Genomic DNA, 20,711 nt, shown 5'->3' with positions numbered 1-20,711 from the left:
CTGATAACGGATATTTGGAGCCGATATTTATTTGCAGTAAAAGGGAAAATATTCAATAGTAGAAACGTCAACACTGAATTGTTTATACGCCTTTATGTTTGTTAAACAGATTTTTAGAATTGTAACTTATTAAAAAGTGTTTATTTTTTATCTTTGACAATAAACACCTTTGTTTTAAAAGTTAAATGTATATTTCAACAATATATAGCTCCCTAACATTTTCTAGAGTAAATAAAAGTTGCAAAATTTCAATATAACTGAACTGTTAGTCTTTCTTTTTCTTAAGTTAAAAAAAAAAATCCCAGCATTTTGGCTCTGATGCAGCGCCATAATTAGAGTTTCAAAATGATCTCTTATTGGCTCTCAGAAAAAAAAGACAGATGCCATTATGCTTCAAAGTACCAAATATCTATTCATAATCTCTATCTATTCATTTGAAGAAAACCAGTGTCCGTGCATCAAATTCTTGTCGCCGCACCCGCTTCTGTCTAGCTGTCCGGCGTCGTCGTCCTGCTGCTCTCTGCGGTGACGTCGTCGCTGCCTCGCCGTTAGAACGAGTTGCCGCGGGGTCAGCTCGCCAACGTCCGATGCCTGATGGCCATCGAAGAGGTGATACTTTACTGTCGAACGGATGGTCCTGTCCAGGAATCTGTTCAGAGGGGAACAACATACAATAAATATTCCCCGAAGGAAAGTATGAAGTGATGAATGTGCTCATTGAAGACATGACTTACTTGATGGCATCGGGTGAGCGAACTACAGGTGAGCAGTGAGGACTGGAAGAAGATAAAGAAAGAGTGAATGAAGCTGAGTTAATGCAATACAAACCGAGAAATGTTCAACCTCCCCCACAGTGGCTCCTTATACATCCATTACTGTCAATACTAGAATGACTATCATGACTTTGTGTATTTTTTATATATTTTTTAATTAGTGTGATAAACGATTCTTGTTATTGCCCATGTTGTACTGACTCAGCCTCTGGCACACTGTAAGTCAAGGTAAGCATCACAAAGAAAAGCAAAGAAAGCAAAACACACTATATGTACCATTAAACCATGCAACCAACCAAGACACCAACTGAACAACCAACCAACAAATATTCCAACAACCTGCTATCAAACCAGCTAATAAACCAAGTTAAAAACAATTCAACTTTGCATCGTACCATCCAACCAACCAAGGAAACAAACAACAACCCAAACAACGTTGGTTAAAGGTCAAATTGGATGACTTTCAGGTTGGTTGACATAGGTTCCACTGTTTTACTATTACAGGGGAAGCAAAAACATTAAAAATGTTTCTAGGAATGTAAGGGCAATGAACACACACAGAAGTGCCGTCTCATAACATGTCGGGTGACCTGTGAAAAATATTCCACAAACATCAATGTTTACAATAAACAGCACATCTTGACACAGTCCTGATGAGGCGAGTGACAGCACTCCATGTGAAAGGGACAAATTCTAACTATGTATGGCCAATATATGCAATCATATGAATACTGACCCCTTAAAAAATGATAGACATCAAAATTCCCACCCACTAAGAATAGAGCTGCCATTTACGACGCCATGTTAAAGCAAAATAAACAGGTTAATGGCTTACCAGTGTTGACTTAACCTTTGACTCTAATTGCTGGAAAGTGGACGAGATTAAACGCCCTAACACTTGTGCATGTAAGTTTTAGCTAATGTATCATGCACTGCAAACAACTGCTGCTTGGGCCTTTAGTTAGAGCTAAAATGCAAGTTGAATGAGAGTGTAAAGTAGTTGTTTGATCAGGCTGGTACTGTGTAACCCGCGCCATCCGCTCCTTTGCTAATCCTCTGTTACACCACAGTGGCATATTAGCCAGGTTCTGCTCAACCACTCATTGGAAGAATAACAAAATAACTCTGACTGTGGAAGTATGTGTGGAAAAAAGTGCAGGTAGTCTTATTTAGGGATGTTGTGCGAATTAACCATGGATGGAGTTAACGACGTTTGTATGTTAGTAGGCTATGCTCTTGTTCATGTTGGGATTAGACGGACGGACCAATTTGCAATCTAAGGCCAGAGGAACCATTCCATCATGACTCAAACGTGAAAAAAAAAATCCATTAACAACAACAAAAAAACATCCAAAAGAAAATCCAACCAACACAACGACTTAATATACAGCATGTCTCGTAAAATAAACAAGTATTTGATGACCAGGGGAGTCATGAGTGCAAGTGAAATAGCGAAGATAATTACAGGCAGTCAATAAGAATTCAAGTCACTGATGAGATGCGATAATTTGTCAGGTCTGAACACAAAGCCTACGTTAGAAAAGTGACCTTAAAATCAATATGAGGGATGCTAACACATTAAACTGAAGGGGTCATCTTGACATAAACAAATCTGCTTGAGGTCAGCATGTTGCCGTTTGTTGTTGTACTTGTGAAATTTGTGCTGTGGTGGTAACATTTTGTTTGTGCATGCTTTCGATGATGATGATGATGATGATGATGATGATGATGATGATGAAACATGACACTGTTAAGGAGCTTTCCGACAGGGCCTACCTCATGTAGAACGGCGATATTGGCCTCTCATCTTCCTGGGTGCTAAAAAATCAAGACAAATACAATCTGTTAGCTTTTGGCGACTGGAAGCTGTCTGGGTTGATTACAGTGAGACTCCAGAGGCTGCTTGTGCTGACTGGATTTAAGCCAGCCGAGCAACGCATGGGTGAATTATGCAAGTGCTTGAGCGGCACGGCACTGGCAGGGAACGTTGAGGTCGTTGCTTAATATTTTCATACACCATCACTGGCAGGAGGAAATGTCATAATCGCTCGCATTGTTTCTCCAAAAGCTGACTTGAATGCTGTGTTTTCTTCCTTAAAAGTCACAAGGGGCAAAATAACACTGAAAACAAACCAGTGCAAACCTTAACTGATAACAGTAAAAAGTTGATAAAAAATCCCTTTAGAAAAATGTGATTCTTCTGTGCAGAGATTGCCACAAAATGATCACATAAGAGCCGCAAAAGAAGAGTTTTACATGGAACACAGGAAAAGCAAGATATTGCATATTTTATAGAATTTTACAGTATTGGTAGTGTAATAATATAAAAAAAAAATGTTTAAAGCGTCAAACTTTTTGGGGGGTTTGTTTTAATTTTTAAAATATTATTTTTATAATTACATTTAAAAATGTTACATTTTAAAGATGCACAACATATTTGTCAAGTCATTAATAACCCTAACCGTTTTTCAATTTTTTAATTTTAATATTTTACTTCCTACTGAGAACCAACCTGCCCTTGTTTTATACACTGAAATAACGGCCAGTACTGATGTCAATGGCGCTGCTGTCATTTAAGGGGTTTAATTAGGAGCAGGAAACAGAAAATCAATGTTCAAATAAACATCAGCCTTATGGCGTCACACCAAGTCTGAGGGAAAGATTTGTATTTTTTTTTTTTTTTGCAAGGGTTTTAATTTGAGTGTTACCCTGACGTGTTTTTGGTACGTGACTGGCCACCATGTGTCTTCCTGTAAGGGGCAGGCGGGCAGCACATACTGTATGACGTTCAAAACAAAGGATTTAGGTTTCTAGTTGGGCAGCGAGCAAAATGGGCCAAAGTTCAGCGAACTTCAAAAGTCTTCAAGAACAACACAAAGTGTAAAAGACATGGCCCATTCCTTTATGCTTGAGATTTTTTTTAAAATTGTTCTGCCACTCCCGTGTTCCGCACTGGTGTTTTCACAGTCTGGCAAGCGTATTAAATATTAGCTCTCACTGCTGTCGTGGGTTGCAAAACAGCGGAAATCCAGCTTACCCACTACCTTACTGTAGGGATAACAACATGCTTTGTGGGGCTGCAAAGAAACACACTGGTCATTTCGAGCTGAACGGAAAATTACACAGAACCAGCCAGGCCATCAAGAGTTGCTCTTGTTTTGTACTTAAGCTTCATTAAAGATGCTAAATTCTTTGTTGTTTACAAAACACATAGCGTAATTGCCATATTTGCCAAGTAATTCTTCAATATGTTTGGAAAACAAGAAAAAATGTTTTTTTAGAACACACGTTGGTATTTTTTTTCTTCCAAAGATATTGAAAAGTTACTTCGGCAATTATGCTGTGTGGTCGACGATATGCTAAGATTGACTGAACTTGGACATGCGTTTGTTAGGTTAACTGATGGCTAAATTGTCTTCAATAGTTACAGAAGCACGGACATTAAAGTTCAACGACATTGTTTACGAAAATATGTACTGTATGTTATGCTTGTCAAAGAGCTTTAACTATCTTCAATATTAACAAAAACAGGTTCAGTTAGTTGAAGATTACATTTTCCTGGATGTTTACAAAAACGTAAAAAAGTACCAATAAATAAATAGATAAATAAATGTAAATTGGGGATTGGCCGATATTGGCTCTTTTAAAAACGGCCGATTTCCCCCGCACAATTTTTACTGTATTTTTTTTTTACTACACATTTACTCATAAAAACATAACACAACAGTGACATTGAAACACCACGCCACACCCCCAAAAATGAAATCAGGGAAAAAAAAGACGTACGATTTTTGACAATTTTTCTCTCTGTTGTAACGTTGAACAAATACTAAAGAAAAAAAGTATTGTGAACAGACAAATGTTCTGCCTTTTATTTTAAAAAATTAAATAAATCAATAATTAGCTCAATCGGTTATGGAAATTTTATTCTGCCAAATAATGAAATCGGCATCGGTCTCCAAAAAAATCCATGTATGTCAGGCCCTAGAATAAATGTTAGGTTTATTGGTGACTAATATTTATTTAGTTTATGATGGTTGATACATTGAAGACTGTAAATCATCTTTAATGTTTCTCAAAACATTGTCATTGACGTCTCGTTACCAAAACATGTTAGGTTTGTTGAAGAGTCTAATGTGTCTTCCATTACAAAAACACATACATGAGGTTAAGGCGAAATTGTTTAAGAAAACACATTACGTTGAAGTCGATGACAACTCCAAAATGTCTGATGTGTAATAAAAACACATAAGTTGATGCTACGTATGTAATGTTTTGCATAACACACATTAGGTTCATAGGGCGATCTAAATAGTTATCAGTGTGACAAAAGCATGTACGGTATATTAGGTCCAATAAAGATTAAATTTGGTACATTTTCTAGATCACGCTTGGTTCATCTAGGTTCGTCTAAATTGTCTTCAAGGGTACAGAAACATTTACTGTATGTTAGGTTCAGAGAATGTTAGGTCAGGTTTGTTGAAGACTAAATTGTCTTTGGTGCTACATTAGGTTCACCGAAAAAGGTGCACGTTAGGTCCGTTTGGACAGAGTAGATTTTCTACATCTTTAGTGCAGTCAGATGGAAGACGGATGAGTCTTGCCCTGACAACCTGCCAGAGACGCCATCGCCACTCACCCTCGCACCTCATTGCGACGTTCCTCACTCCCACCCAGCTCCGAAGGCACTTCTGAGAATGCGTCAATTGCATAACGGCTATCCCGTGGACGATTGCAACTGCACACAAACGCCAGCATGCATCGCCCTGCATGCGACGGGGAGCATGTTAAGTTCACATGACGCTGCTATGTTGGCTCATGTGCTGCCAGTGAGGGTGGTGTCATATTTCAGGAGGAGGTGAGACCGCCGAGGCATTTATTTGATACAAAAACGGAGGTCGCCATGCGTTAAGGCAGTCAGTTTAAGGATTGTCTGCCACAATGCACTAAATTTATACACTCAATTTATGGAGCATTGTGTCCAGCAAGTCCTGCTCTGAGTAAGGCTCATTCCTGGAGTCCAAGGCATCATGATAACCGCAATAAAGCACACACAGGCTGGTCTAATCTAACACATGCCTAAGGAAAGTAAGAGTGAACTGTCATGAATGCGTGATGGCAGATATGAATGCTACGGAATCAACTTGTGGAAAATTAGCATATATTTGCTACAGATTTGAGTCAATGTAGCATGTAGTTCAAATAAAGACATATGAGATTATGGTATGACGACAAGTATTGGGAAGAGCTTGATGACTGTACATACGCGATCCTCAGTTTTGGTCTGCCGTGTTGGTAAATAAGAGCACAGAATGCTGACGCATTTTACTGGAGTCCCCCGGCCATATTGTATATTGGTCTCCGAATACGATCTGACAAGGGGGATGTCAAGGTGCACCCCGAAGATTTACTGCTGTGCCTTCCACGTGACGCTATTTTGACTCTTTACAAACTGCTTGTGCAGCATACGAGGAGGTCTTGTGTACCAAGTGTACAAAAGAAGTCAGGGCTCAGACAAACCTACAGTTATTGAGGGAGAATTGTTCTCAAATAATCAGTGGTAATTGAGGTTATCCTGTGAAGTCGATAAATCTGGTGCTGACACACTATTAAAATGTGATTTAAAGTGACACTATGAGTTTAAGGGTTCGGAGCCGTACTGATAGCTAGATTTGGATGTCTCGCCTGAGAGTTTCAGTGTCATCACTCGTACAAAGTTTTATCGCTGTGCTCCATATTGTACGTTGCAGATCGACTGTTATATTTGTGCCTGGAAGGAAGACATTTGGACCCAGGCCGATTCTGAAGAGGTTTATGTCCTGCAGGTTGTTTTTTAAATGTATAAATATAGGTCATCTGCTGCCTCACATCAACGGATTAAAAAAAATACATGTCATAAAAACCTTAGACCAAGCCCAACATTAACACAACTCTAAACTAACTTTAACCATAAAGCCAGCATATATGCATCATAACCCAACTCCTAACCATCATCCTTAAATAATCTAACCATAACTCTTTATTGTTGTTTTTTTTACTTTGCTGTTAAATGTTGTTAACTCTTTTTGTGTAAATGCTTTTAAATGTTGTACTTTTAATTATGTGACGCAAAGTGAGCTACCTTGTTTATGAAATGTACTATATAAATAAAGATGTCTTTCCTTGCCTAAGCCATAACCCTCACCCATGACCTACTTTGGATCCCAAATCCAAGTCTAGGAAAACCTGCTATAAACTGTAACGGATATTCTGTACAACTCGATACACACGATGTCGCTAAGGTCAGCGGTCAGACTATTAGGGAACGTGCTTGTTGTCAGCACTGCGCTTGGCCCAATGTTCAATCAGTCTCTAGAGATTTGATGGTTTAAATGCTTGAGGAAGCTGGGTTCAAAGGTAATCTTCATTATTGAGGCTGGGTGATGTCATCGCAAAGCGGAAAGTTCTCAGTAGCCTCTTTAAGAGAGATCCTGCTTCCTAATTGACGTTAGTTTAGTGTCAGGTGCATTTTATGCAGAGCCTCTCGAATATAACATAGAACAGTGATGGGCCACTGAAAGACCATGGGGTGGCTCTCGAGTAATTTTCAAAAATTAAAAAAAAAAAAAAAAAACTTCTTTCATCTCCTGCAGTGGATACCTGAATACTCAAGGTTTGGGGGAGCCCCCAAATTCACTTATTTGAAGTATTTTTTTCAATACCTTTTAAAACATTTTTTAAAGTTTTATTTTTTATTTTTATTTTTTAAAGGGGGGGGGGGGGCTTGATTTTGGTCAAGCTTCTGTAGAATATTTGGGGTTACAATCCCCCCCGAATGCATTTCAATAGGCATCAATTATACTATTTTCGTTGTTCGCGGGCTGACCCGGTTCCCAAGTTTCAAATTTCACACCCCGGTTGCAGAAATTTCCAATACCCTTATACACAGCTATTGTCGCTACCTTAGAATGTGGGAAATTCACACGTTGTCTTCACCCGCATTATGTGGTGCCGTCTCCATGTTTTAACATGCAAAAGGGTCTTTTATTTATCTGAAGCCCCTTCCACACTGTGTGTTTTTCAAAGAAGGCATTATTTTGCATCACTTTAGTGCATAAAATGTATGGACATGGCACGGGGGGGGAATAAAGTCTTCCAGCGTGTTTTCCCGATTGTGAGGTAGCGCAAGTAACTCAATAGCCCCTTTGACACAGCCCGTCAAAGCCGTCTTTTTCCCATGTTGCAGTTCTGTGTGAAAGGCACTGACACGGTCTCAGTTTCAGATGCTTATAATAGGCTTGTGTGCATGCCTCAGGCTCAAGGCCATGGGGCTCAGGCTTTAGATTCCTGATTGCTGTCAAACACTCACCTTTCACCCCACCCCCCTCCACGCACAGTCAATGTTAAACAGTACAAGTTTGTAAAGGTGCTGTAACTTAGTTACCATGACTGGAGCCTTGCCTGGGCCACTTGAATTCGGATTAGTTTTGTCTCTGCATCTGCATTTTATCCAAAGCAAGAGTCAAAAGTCACTTTTTGATCTCTGCAATGGGATGGCTACTGTACAATTATACTGGTCACCCAATTGTTACCATTTGTTTTATTCAGAGATACAAGTATACTTTTCTAGATGATTTTTTGAGGTGATTCCAAATCGGACCTCATTTTTTTCCAATAGGGCATTATAACAATACTATAATAATAATATAAAAACATATTTAGTCATATTACTTGATTAAGGGTTAGGTTCGGACAGCAATAGGTGGATTTTGTTTTTCTTCCCGGAAACGTCATAGCTATAAGTTACAACGCATGGTAAAATCTGTAGAGCACAAGATTTTAGAGGTCAAACTCAAAAACAAGAAATGGAAATAACTCAAAAACCTAATGTGCTAGAAAAAAGTAATAAAAAAAAAAAAATCTGTGTATGAATATGCATTTACAAAGCCATCTCTGATTTAAACTTGATGTTGACCAGTAAAATATATGTTATCCAAAACCAAAAATAGTTGATTTTTGTAGTTTTTTTTGTATTGCAAAAAACAAACTACCAAAGTGTATATAAAATTACTTTGTTGTTTTATACATTATAGATTGTTTTTAAATTAAGTTTTTTGTAATTTGATTAAGGGGCGAAAAACGGCAGATAAAATAAGACTTGTCTTCTTTCTGCTCAATTTCATTCAAGATCTGTATTTACATTATTTTTTCTTTTATAAATGAATGAAATAAATGAAGGAAAATGAAATTAAAATAGCTATGTTTTTCTCCTAAACCAGTTCCTTCAAATGAAAAATATTTTTTCTCAAACAAACAAAGCAATGTTTTTTAGTTATTATTTTCATCCTATGGAAAATGTGTCATTGTGTACTATCTTACCTGACATCCAGGTTGCCATGGAAACAGGCAGGGAGCAGTGTGTCCCCACAAGTCATCTCGCTGATCTCGGCGGGACTGGCGCTCCTCAGAGGCACCACTATCGGTACCCCCAGAGTCCCCCGGCCGCGTGGCAGTGGCATTGGGACCGGGCGGCCGGGGCAGGGGGCCGCTTGGAGGGCGCCCTCATCAGTCTTGCCTTTCCTCACCTATTTTACAACCACAAGAGGAAAAAAAAAGAAAAGTGAAGGACGGGAAAGGTGAGTCACCATGTGAGGCCCGTGACATGCCGTTGACATTGTGCGCCGCCCATCTGATATCACACACACACACAGGATGCAATAAAACGTGCATTTGAGGATTGCCGCAGGGGGAAGCGATGCCAGCCAGCAATTAAAGACGCAGGTGAGATCATAAAAAAAATCAAATCAAATAAACAATAAGGTTGAACTGAGGTTTGGTTTACCGTGCCGACCCGGAGCGGGTAGAGTTGTAGCGACCCGCTGATTGTGTTATAGGCGAAGAATCGTAACCTGACCACGGCCACCTTGCGACATGGAGCCCTCTGCATCATCAAGCTCGGCGAACTGTTGGTCCTAATGTGAGACTCGGGCACAAAATGCTTCTGATGTCACGGCTAACGCCAGCGGTGGAAACGCTTGATGCGTTGGGTTCAATTAAAAGCTAATTAGCAGTGGGCCATTTCCATTCAGCGCCTCGCTGGATGCCTTCCATCGACCCAATTCTAGTCACCTAATGGCTGAATGTTTGTAATTAGTGCCACCGCTCCTGCTTCTTCAGCTTGACCTGTTACCCCATTCCAATTCTTCCTGTGGCTGTGGTATTGATTCCTCTAAATATGTCTTTCACAGAAAGCCAATGATTGACCACCCGTGGCAACTACAGGCGTTCCGTTAAAGCATTCATGCGTACAGTATGTAGTCAACTGTCATATTTCAATCACATATGAAGACAAAACATCATCGTTGTCAACACAAAATCAAGTATCTAGGGATTGGACATCAGGTCTGATCACATCATTTTTTTGGTATTGGGTGAAAAGAACAGATTTGTTATTTTTTATTGAAGGATTTTTAAAGGTCATAAAATGACATATATTACATTTTATTTAGATTATCTATTGTATTTATTATTATTTTGTGCTGCACCACTAACATGCCAAAGAAAGATTTTTTTTTTTTTACCTATTTTGAACCACTGCTGTACGAGACTTATAGCCACATAAAAAGGTCACATTTTATTCAATAAAAAAAAAAAAAAGATTAAGTGAGACAATTTGGATGCACTCTGTTGTTTGTTTTATACTCAACAAAGAAAATGTGTTTTTCATTATTTTTAGGATAATTTTTAAAGTACCGTAATGTTAACCCAACTGATGACACTTATTATTTTTCCAGATATAAAAAAATAGTAATTATTTTTTATCCTAATCAAAGGCATTTTGTGGTGTGTTTTGAATGAACAAAGTGGTGTCAAACTCATTTTTGTCGCGGGGACATCCTAGTTAGGGTTTCCTTTGGAGGGCCAACTAGTAACCCAAATAAATGTATGATTGCCTCATATTACATTGACACAACAAATCGATGAATAACTAGTTTTAAAAACAAATGCCTGTAAAAACAAATATTGTTAAATTTATTTTAAAAGGGGTATTGGTAACAAAAAATACTTGCAATATCTCAACATAAAAAAAAAAAAAAAAAAGGCAATTTGTAATTTTGGTATTTTAGGAAGAAACATGAAGTCGATTTACATAATTTGCTTTGGCAGGACACATAAAACGATGTTGAAGGCCAGATCTGGCCCCGGGGCCTTGAATTTGACACTTATGACCAAAGAGGTGCCTGGTACAATCTGCAGTTGAGTAAATAAATCCTCCCCTGCCACTAGATGAGGAAGTACAATATAAAAGGTTATAAACATGACTTCCCACTATTTATTCAATGAAATATACTGTACAATATATTCGTAATGAAGACATCAACTTAACTCATTCAGTACCAGACATTTTCGGACCCTCTTCAACCCTAAAGTTTGAAAACATTTGAAAAAAATATAAATAGGTTCCTTGGATTGTAAGGCTGGTACATCGTAACTCACATGACGTTAAGAGCTTCAGCGTTGATGTGTGTGTGTGTGTGTGTGTGTGTGCGTGTGTGTGTGTATATGTCAGCACTAATCGCAAACAGAAACGATATGAAAAGATATTTTTTTATTACCTGAAAATCCCCCACGAGTATGTTTGGCCTTGAGGGTGAGACACAGCTTTTATTGAGTAAGTTAATGAGTGATGATTAATGAGCTCATCAATCATTAAGGAGGTCGGAGCCAGGAATTTCTGGGATTCAACTGTATCCATTTTTCTTTTTCCTTAATTTAGAACATGTGGTGACAGTTGGATTATGGCTTCACTTAGTTGATTTTCTTTACCAATAAGTGATTGATTTAGTAATGGATTTATCAATATATAGTGTATAGAGTGAGTCGCATACCCCTGAACTTGTAACAAGTCCGATTTTTTGAGGGGAATGCACAGCAGCACATACTTAGTTGTTTGGTGAAGTTGTCTAAGTCTTGGAGGATGGTGGGGGGGATTTGTGCTTGGCAATGACTCTGCTGCATGCGCCACATGCCTGGATCTGCTCCACTAATTGAGTGCATGAAGTTCACAGTGGGGTACTCGGTCTACTGCGGTCCCGACATAGCAGGTTTCAAGGTTCCGAATGGCACGCAATGGACTAGTCTGTGCAGAGACGCAGAAATATGTGGTCAGTTCCATTTGAACGTTTTATATTTATGAGCTACTGCCTTTGAAAGACATTGTTAAGATTTATTTGACAGCATTGTGCTATATGCCTGACATGTGTAAAGGGGTACGTTGATTTCGCCTGGAATTCCTCCAAAGCAATAAATAATGCTATTTCATCGTTTGATATTTAAAGCTGAGAGTTATTTTCCATACAAATGAAATACTTACTGTGCAGTGTGCACATGACTTTACTATTGAGTCAGTGTACGTAAGTGAAACACAAAAGGGCTTTTCGACTTCAGATTATGTCACAGCCATAGAATTGCAAAACCATCAAACTGTGAGCCCCTAAAGTTCATGAAGTGCTGCTTGTGCAAGGGATAATGCTTGGATTGTCTTTTCAGACTCTTGCTTTTTTTCCCTCCTCACTCGATGCTTTTCTTAGTAGAAGCTCCAAACCCTGCTCATCAGTGTAATGGTTCTGCAGTAATGCAGGCAAGCTGACAAGTCACTCATTGTCACGAGACAGGACCTCCCCCTTCAAAACAGGCTAAGTTTATGTTTTTAATTCCTGATCCTAGGAGTATTTTGACAAAAACATGTTATTAAGACACTCTGAAGTAATTGTGAACACATCTCCTTTGCAACATTCCCCATACAAAAAGGTTTAATGATGATCTTGGAATGGATGATTTGGAGCTGTACTTTTTCAAAAATGTTAAATCCAAGCAAAATGGAAGAATTCCAACCAGTGTGAAAGCTCCCTGCTCTCTCGTGTGTCATTTAAAGTGCCAGTAACTGTCTTTTTGTTGTGGCTGTGCTTCCTACTGCTGTACACTTCCATCAATCATGTGACCATCATCCGGTTAGTACTGACAAATAACTATAATGTGTTTATGGGTGGCAAGGCAGAAAAAAAAACTCTGATAAGAAAGCAGGAAATACTGCAGCTCTGGGAAAGGAAAAGAAGCAGACGGCTAAGTGGTAAAACCTTTAAATGAATGATACAGTATGTGTACTGTACCTTCCTCTTCCTAGTCCTCTCATGTATGCTGTCGTTGGCTTGGCATGGAGGTTCTGCATCATTAAGTCCCACCTTTAGAAAACACATAAATTGAATGAAATACCAAAATGTAAAATTAATCAAAATATTGTTTCCCCACTTTACACAAACAGGACTGCAGAAACATTGGAGTGTAATTTATGTGTTTTTATCTATATGCAATTAATTGTATCTAAATTGAATGCAAGTATTCGAAAAATTCTTCAAATATTCTTAAATTCTAACATTATAACCTCATTAACAAGTAAACATATTCTACATTTAAATGAGTTAAAATGTTGAATTAGTCAATAATTGTATTTCTATTATAACACTTCCAAGTAAGTCATTCGAATATTTGAAACATTGGTGTATGTGAGAATAACCTTCCCCCACCGTAGTCAGCTGATAGCATCTGCAAAGCCGCGAGCGCACGCAGAAAAACAGCTTTTCCATAAACAGGCCCGCCCGCGTCACGCTAATCACGCCGCATGCGTCACATGGTCGGTGTTAAAAGAGCCTATGTGGGGGAATTTGAAGGGCGTACACACCTGGAGATGTCGGGAGCAAACAACAATGCTAAAACCTTCCGGGTAGGAAATGCGCGGGGGGGGGAGGGGTTTGTGAAGACGCACAAAATTCATCTTGTAGGAATGACGCATGCATCATATGGAAAAACACTAACTAGACCACCTATTCCCATTTTAATTGTGCCTGATTAATTCCAGCAAACGCTATAAAAGGCCACGACACACTTTATGCATTACGTATTTTTTTTTTAATTAATGGTCCGATTAATCTGTAATTGTTTTGTTTTGCTGAAACTTGGCATCAGCATTGGCCTAAAAAAAAATCCATACGAGTCGGGCCCTACTACAAATAAACCTGAAATTAAAATAGAGCACAGGAATGGATCGTATGTGCTGTTGTCATGACGTCAGACTGAGTTGGAGACAGCCTGGGCAGAACTGTTGGATGTTTTTGGGTGCGCACGCATCGATCTCGCAGGGACTGAGGGTTTCCTTAAAGGTTCAACCCATTAAAGCCTGAAGACCCTCGTGAGACATCGCTCTAAAACCTACGGTCGTCTTTGGAGTCACCCTTGAAAACCTGACATTTTCGCCACCTACAAAATAATTAATATCTCAGCGCCTGTAGCAGATAGAAACATAATTCCAAAAGAATTTGAGAGCTTAGACATGCGGCTTTCACACAGGCACGGGTTTATTCATCATTACTGTTTAAATCGAAGACGGAAGTGAAGCACTACTTTTAATTAATAAAAATCGAGTGGTAATTAACATGCTGTATTCTCTTACAGTTGAAATCGTCATTGTCTACGAACAAATATATTAACCATACATCACGTTTGGATGGTTTCACGCCTTTAAAGTTCGCAAGTCTGTCGTCTATATCACTGCCGTGACTTATATCACAGCTACCGCGATCGACTGTGCCGCTTTTACTCCTCGAAAAAATTCCGGATATCCACCGACAACTCAAGCTGTAACTTCTGATACATTTCATTGGTTTAGAGACCGAGAATTGGATTAAAAAAGGAAAATAACGTATACGCTCTCCCGGCTTTAAAAGGGAGAAACACACAACGGTGCTCCCGGCTTTAGTGGTACAAACGCAGTTATGCGCTCCCGTCCTTAATGGGTTAAGCGTCATCAGATGGTCAAGCGACCTGGCAGTCAAAGTCACGTTTCACTGCGCCGCCATGCATCAGTCCATCTATCACCCACAAAGACGTCACTGTGAAGGATGACTTTCATAAAGTGGAACTTCAAGCAGGGTTTGGCAATTCCAAACATTCCTTACGCAGGAACTGTGTCACGGTAAAAACAACACTAAACTATTCCTTGAATGTTTAATTAAATTCATGTCAGTTTGTCCAAGAAAGAAAAGCCACAATGATCACTGCGATACTTTTCGAATAAATAACACCAAGAAAGTCGCAAAGAGCCAAATGAAAACTTGAATAATACAAAAAGTAAAAGAAAAGGCAAAACACGCATACATTCATCACTTGATGCTTGCTAAACTGAGCTGAGGTATCGCATGATGTCACGCATGATGCCGCCTCCTACTTTTGGAATAATTGCTAAAAAGTAGTCTTGAATAGCCTACGAAAAGGCAAAATAACACAAAAAGCAAAAAAAAAAAACTCTTACCAAAATGACTTAAGGTCTCGCAATGTGTATCGCACAATGTCATCTTTCTCTTCTTGACAAAAGTCAAAGAAAAAGATAGCAGCGGTTCTCAAATATAAAACATAGCGCACATAATTTAAATAAAAATTGTGCCAAAAATTTGAAATCAAACTAAGAGACAAAATGCAAATATATATATATATATATATATATATATATATATATATATATATATATATATATATATATATATATATATATATATATATATTTATATATATATATAAAATATTAACTGAAAGTTAAGCACAAATGAAATGTACTTGACAAATGTAATTAATTACTTGATTTAAAAAAAGATTTAAGCCACTGTCCTACAAGAGGAAGCTTGAGAATCAAGGATTTGGAGGTTTTTACACAGTATACATTGAATTGGATGTTTTTAAGATGGATGCTTAGTTCCGGTTGTTTCCTGCAGGCCAAACAAGGCGATCAATAGACACATAAGACACAGGCCACTTGTGACAAGATGTCTACCTCCCACAATCAATACAGCGATCGATTTCGAGCCTGCGGTTACGCAAGTGGCTGTCTATACGCCGCCCTGCTGGGTAATTAGGCCAAGAGTGATGTCATAGGTCAGATACTTGAAGAGGCATCAGATGATGTCAGCTGCACTGCTCTCAACAGAAACAATAACAACAAAATCAGCACGTACCTTCACCGGGGTGATGTCTTCTTCTATTTCTTCGTCTTTTGTGTCCACTTCAAATATGCTGCTGTAGTTCTGGATGAGCCGGACTAGGATCTTGTTGCAGATGTTCTGCTCGTTGAGGGCCTCGCACCCGGGAGCCACGCTGGGCGGCAGGAAGACAAAAACCGACAAGTTAATAAACATGGTCAAACGTAGTCACATGACATTGTGGAGGGACCACACCTCAGAGTCGATGTGGTTGGAACGTGTTAATAACATGCATTCAATACCCACGCTTTAATTCAGATGAGAGATTGTTTCGGTGCTGCTGATTTGGTGAGCAACTGCGTTCAAATGGGCTCAACGGCTAACTCTTCAATGTCCGGCATCAGAACAGTTCAAAACGGCATCCCTACATAATGTAAAATCCTCTTTAATACTGCACACTGGAAATAATTTGAAAAACTATTTATGTGCTATGGAAGGTGCTTCTGTTTTGGTTGGCAAAAGAGTACAAACGGGCTCAACAGTTAACTGTGAGGAAAAATATTATGCTCATAATGTATTTGATGGAATGCTGATTCTGAACTGTTCCATAAACTGTAAAAATATCATCTTACCAATGATTAATTATGGTTAAATTTGAATGCAGGTACAGTGGTACCTCTACTTACGAACGTCTCGTCATACGAAATTTTCAAGTTACGAAACGCCTCAACAGGAAAATATTGCCTAAGTTACGAAAGAAATTTCGGGATACGAAAGGTAAAAGAATTATTGTGCAATAATGTAATTGTAACATTTATTTGTTAAATTTTTATGCTTCATAAAACATTTATGTCTGAATATTGGGGGGCTTGGAACGTATTAGGGCATTTACATGGAAAACGCGTCTCTACTTACAAAATTTTCTACTTAAGAAATTTCTTCCAGAACCAATTAATTTCGTAAGTAGAGGTACCACTGTATTTGGTGAGTAGGATAATGGCAAGCATTCTTGAGGCAACAGCACCGCCTGCTGGCCAAATTACACATAGACGCCTGAGACACTTTAGGTAAGGACCCTGTAAAACGAACTGTAGTTTAAAAAAAAAAAAAAGATCAGTAATACATTTTTTCACACTCACTGGAATACGCTGGGTCCGAACACAGTGGCGAGGTTGTGGGCATTCATGCGGTTGTCCTGCTGGTTACCCTCCACCAGTGTGAGGAAGTGACACAGGTAACGCAGCAGGCTAAGGTGGACGCCCGATAACTGCTTCAGATGCTCCCTCAGGCCTGAGCAGGAGCTCTCGTCACCGCACTCTAAGGAAACACAAAATATGTCAAGGTATGCGCTAACTATTACAAAGTGGGGCAAACTCACTTTTATTGAAAATTGTATCAATTGCATTTCGGACACTATAATGCTAACAAAGAGTGGGTCCTGTATTCTGTATTGTTTACAATGCAACCCGACCACATGGGCCCTCAGTGGTTCCAGTGTTCGGCACCTGCTTGTCAGCTGTGGAGGTCGCTTAGCTCCTCTTGACCTCAAATGTGGAGGTTCAATTTGTATCTAAATTGGGTGGTGACTGGGCCTAACAGTAGTGGGGACTCGCAGGACTTTTCAAATATAGTGTGAGCTCACCACTAACCTCCCTTGGGCCTTGACATGTGTGCCCCAGAGCCTCCCGTAACATTAATCCAGCTCCGGTGCGACTTGATCAAAGGACCAGACTTATTGCGTGATGTATTTATTCAGCAATCTTTTCTGCAGTCCCCTTAAAAAACAATTGTGTGTTTTTCCCCAGCTGTGGCAGGCACTGAAAGAAGGCTCCTGTCATTTCATGAGCCTTCCACTTCGCATACATGAACTGCAAAGGGCCTGCAAATATGTTGATACTATTACTATGGAAACACAAAGGGGTCAGAATTGGATAAACACATGTATGGAGGCTGATCCCCACATACCAAATGATGCACATTTTGTCAAGCGTGAGTCTTTGTGTGTGTGTGTGTGTGTGTGTGTGTGTGTGTGAAATGAGTTTAACGGACCACTGCCTTTTACAATTGCAACAATTATTGGCTTTAATACATTTATCATTTCTTTTATGATGAACTGAAAAGAAATAAAGTAAAGAAAAACAAAAAAGAATATTTAACCAGAATTACACAGTTGAAGACCACAGCGTACCCCGCCAGACTATCTCTATCTTGTTGTGTACGATATGTCAGATACTGCAGATGAATTTAAACCCACCAGAGAAACCAAGCACATCTTGCCCTCACCTTGGTAGTAATGCACCAGCGCCTTTTGGACTGCAGGCTCCACCAGGCCGTGGGGGAGGTCCCTCAGGAACCTTTTGAGCAGACTGGCCACCGTGCATGTGTCCGTGTTGCTGCCGATGTCGGCGTCCTCATCGCTCTCCAGGTGCTGACGCAGGGCCTCCATGGCGCGCACGCTGCCGTTCACCCGGAACAAGCCCTCCTGCTGCAGTGCTGCAGGCATCACAGGCATCACTGTTTGCTTTTACTGACATCTAGTGGTCAAACATAAACAGTACAGTGCAAAAAAAAAAAAAAAACTTGTTTTCACCACTTAAAAGGTTCTAAAGCATTTGGCTGAATATGAGCAGATAATTGCTTGAAACATTTCATATTTCATCCTGCTGCTTTTGTCGGCAGTCACATCATTAATAAATATAATACAAGAGAGCCAGCTCCAAGCTGCAGCCTTGGTCCCTTAAGTACACATACAAACCGTTTTAATTGCTACACCGTTCACCTAATTTGGTACCGTAAAATGTCAAAGCACATCATTTTTGTTTCATTTCAAATCCATTGTGGTGGTGGTTTGAGGCACAAAGTTGAGAATTGTTGATGTCCCAATATTTGCGGACCTGATTGTATATCGCTTACATATTCATATATTATATGATCTATGCAAACATGAACAAAGCCTATCATCGGATATGACCAGTTTGCATAGCTTTTGAAGACATCTTGTGTAGACCTGCTTCATCCTGGTCTCATGCCACAGGGCTCCGTCAGTGACCTGAACCGGAAGGAATTGCTTTGCCCTGTTTTTACCGAATGCAGAAGTTGGTGGCAGATAACCCCTGTTGGATGTTAAAATGTCAGTAATGACAAGTTTCTACTCTTAAAAAACCTATGCCATGTTCCAAAACAGTTTGAGTTCTGTGTTTTCGAATAACAGTTGACATAAAATAAATCACAACTGCAAAATGTAAAGACATTGTCAAGTACCGGTACTTGGTATCAGCAAATACTCAAATACTAAGTACTTTTATTTGGTCTGAAAAAAGTGGCATCGGTTAGGACTGAACAACTAATCAAATTTCAAATTGCAACACTGCAACATTGAGAGAAATTTTCAAATCGCAAAGGGAAAAAACTAATTTAATTTTGGGCACTATAGGTTTTATTATACTGTATTATTATAATGTATTTACTTAATTATAAAGTGTGTTGATAAATTGAGTGCTTAAAGATGAAGTCAATTATACATATTTTTTTCCAGAATATGTTCTATACAACAAGGCATTCTGATAAACATTGCGTTTGTGGAATAAGAGTTAATCCACATGTTTTTAGCCATCTCTGGGGGCGGCCATTTTGTCACTTATCACTGAAAATGACATCACAACTGCTCAGGTCTCAGGTAACGGCCAATCAAGGCTGACCAGTTTTCTGAAGCTGAGCCGTGATTGGTCGGTACCTGAGGCCTGAGCAGTTGTGATGTCATTTTCAGTCGACAGAAGTGACACAATGGCCGGCCCATGAGATGGCTAAAAAGGGGTGGAGTTTGCTGCTTAACTCACATTCCACAAATGCAATAGTAATCAGAATGCCGTGTTTCAACCAGTGGGCCTGCTGGGAACATATTCTTGAAAAAAAATGTGTTTGGGCTGATTTCCCCTTCCAAGAAGTGCAGTCCACATGCTTTTACATATCATTGTTTCATTAACATTAAAAGTTGAAGTGATAGTGAAGTTTTTGCCTCACCGTTATTGCGCAGGTGCTCCACCATCCTGCGCACCACCAGGGGCACACCATCCTCCGTCAGACCCCTCTCCAGCAGCTCGGGGAGGGGTGCCCCGAACAACCTCGTATCCTTGGCCGCCACCGAACGCGGTCTCAGCACGGGCATCTGGACCATCTTTTTTATATCCTCCTTCACCTGCACCGCTGCCTCATTGTGCTGCACAGAGAACGGTGGTTAGTAAAGAAGAAGAAGCTGCCTGTCGCCATGTTGCACCTGCGTGCCGGTAAGAGGAGAACAGGGAGAGCCGTGTGAGCGTTGCTACGACGGATCTCGGGTTACCACGCAACACCTTAAATGTGCTGCACACACAGATACTTCTAGAGAAGTCCTCGAGGGAAGTGAAAGATGTTGAAAGCACGCAGAAGAGGCTGAATGTCTCATTAGGGGTTCACCCTAGCATGCAGGGCAACTGGAAAGCATTCACAGTGGTTCACTTTTTCCAGATTTGACATTAGAGCCTTCCCCCCAAAATTGATTCATTTCAATTTATTCCTAGTATCCTCGTACTTTGATAGTTGCCGTATGTCAAGCAACCCTTCTACATAACGTGACTTTGTTGATTTTCATTAGAGGCTGATTTTTGGCATTAAAAAAAAAAAAAGCGATTACCGATTAATTGGCGGATTAATTAAAAAATGTGTCATGCATAAAATTAAATGTTTCCCCCAATGCATTTCAATAGGTGTCAATTATACGTGGCTGCAACTGAACAAAATGTGAACAAAGTGAATACTCTGTGGATGCACTGTACAATATAAAGACCCCATCAAGCAAGCATCACTGAGCGCATGAGCTTCCACAGGTAAACATTAAACAGCTGCCTTAATGTCTATCTTGTCTCATTTTGTGCCTGTGTGCAAACACACTTTCCAA

At 39.6% G+C, this 20,711-nt stretch overlaps 1 protein-coding gene across 3 annotated transcripts in view; it reads right to left on the bottom strand.

The window, feature by feature from the left end:
* fam13a (family with sequence similarity 13 member A) overlaps positions 1-20,711 on the bottom strand; it is a 48,454-nt gene that overhangs the window by 25,359 nt on the left and 2,384 nt on the right. For all 3 annotated transcript variants that reach the window (XM_086033540.1, XM_086033541.1, XM_086033542.1), the window contains exons 2-10: positions 19,799-19,994; positions 18,062-18,271; positions 16,918-17,095; positions 15,815-15,953; positions 12,923-12,994; positions 9,132-9,337; positions 2,550-2,591; positions 735-776; positions 479-649 (exon numbers count right to left, since the gene is read on the bottom strand). In XM_086033540.1, coding sequence (XP_085889666.1) covers positions 479-649; positions 735-776; positions 2,550-2,591; positions 9,132-9,337; positions 12,923-12,994; positions 15,815-15,953; positions 16,918-17,095; positions 18,062-18,271; positions 19,799-19,994 — 1,256 coding nt within the window. The remainder of the gene's footprint in view (positions 1-478; positions 650-734; positions 777-2,549; positions 2,592-9,131; positions 9,338-12,922; positions 12,995-15,814; positions 15,954-16,917; positions 17,096-18,061; positions 18,272-19,798; positions 19,995-20,711) is intronic.

The sequence above is a fragment of the Filicampus tigris genome, chromosome 6 (assembly GCF_054856515.1).
Source record: "Filicampus tigris isolate MCC_2025a chromosome 6, RoL_Ftig_1.0, whole genome shotgun sequence".
Lineage (NCBI taxonomy): Eukaryota > Metazoa > Chordata > Actinopteri > Syngnathiformes > Syngnathidae > Filicampus > Filicampus tigris.
The sequence above is the reverse complement of the archived record's forward strand: the minus strand, read 5'-3'. Positions and strand labels throughout refer to the sequence as shown.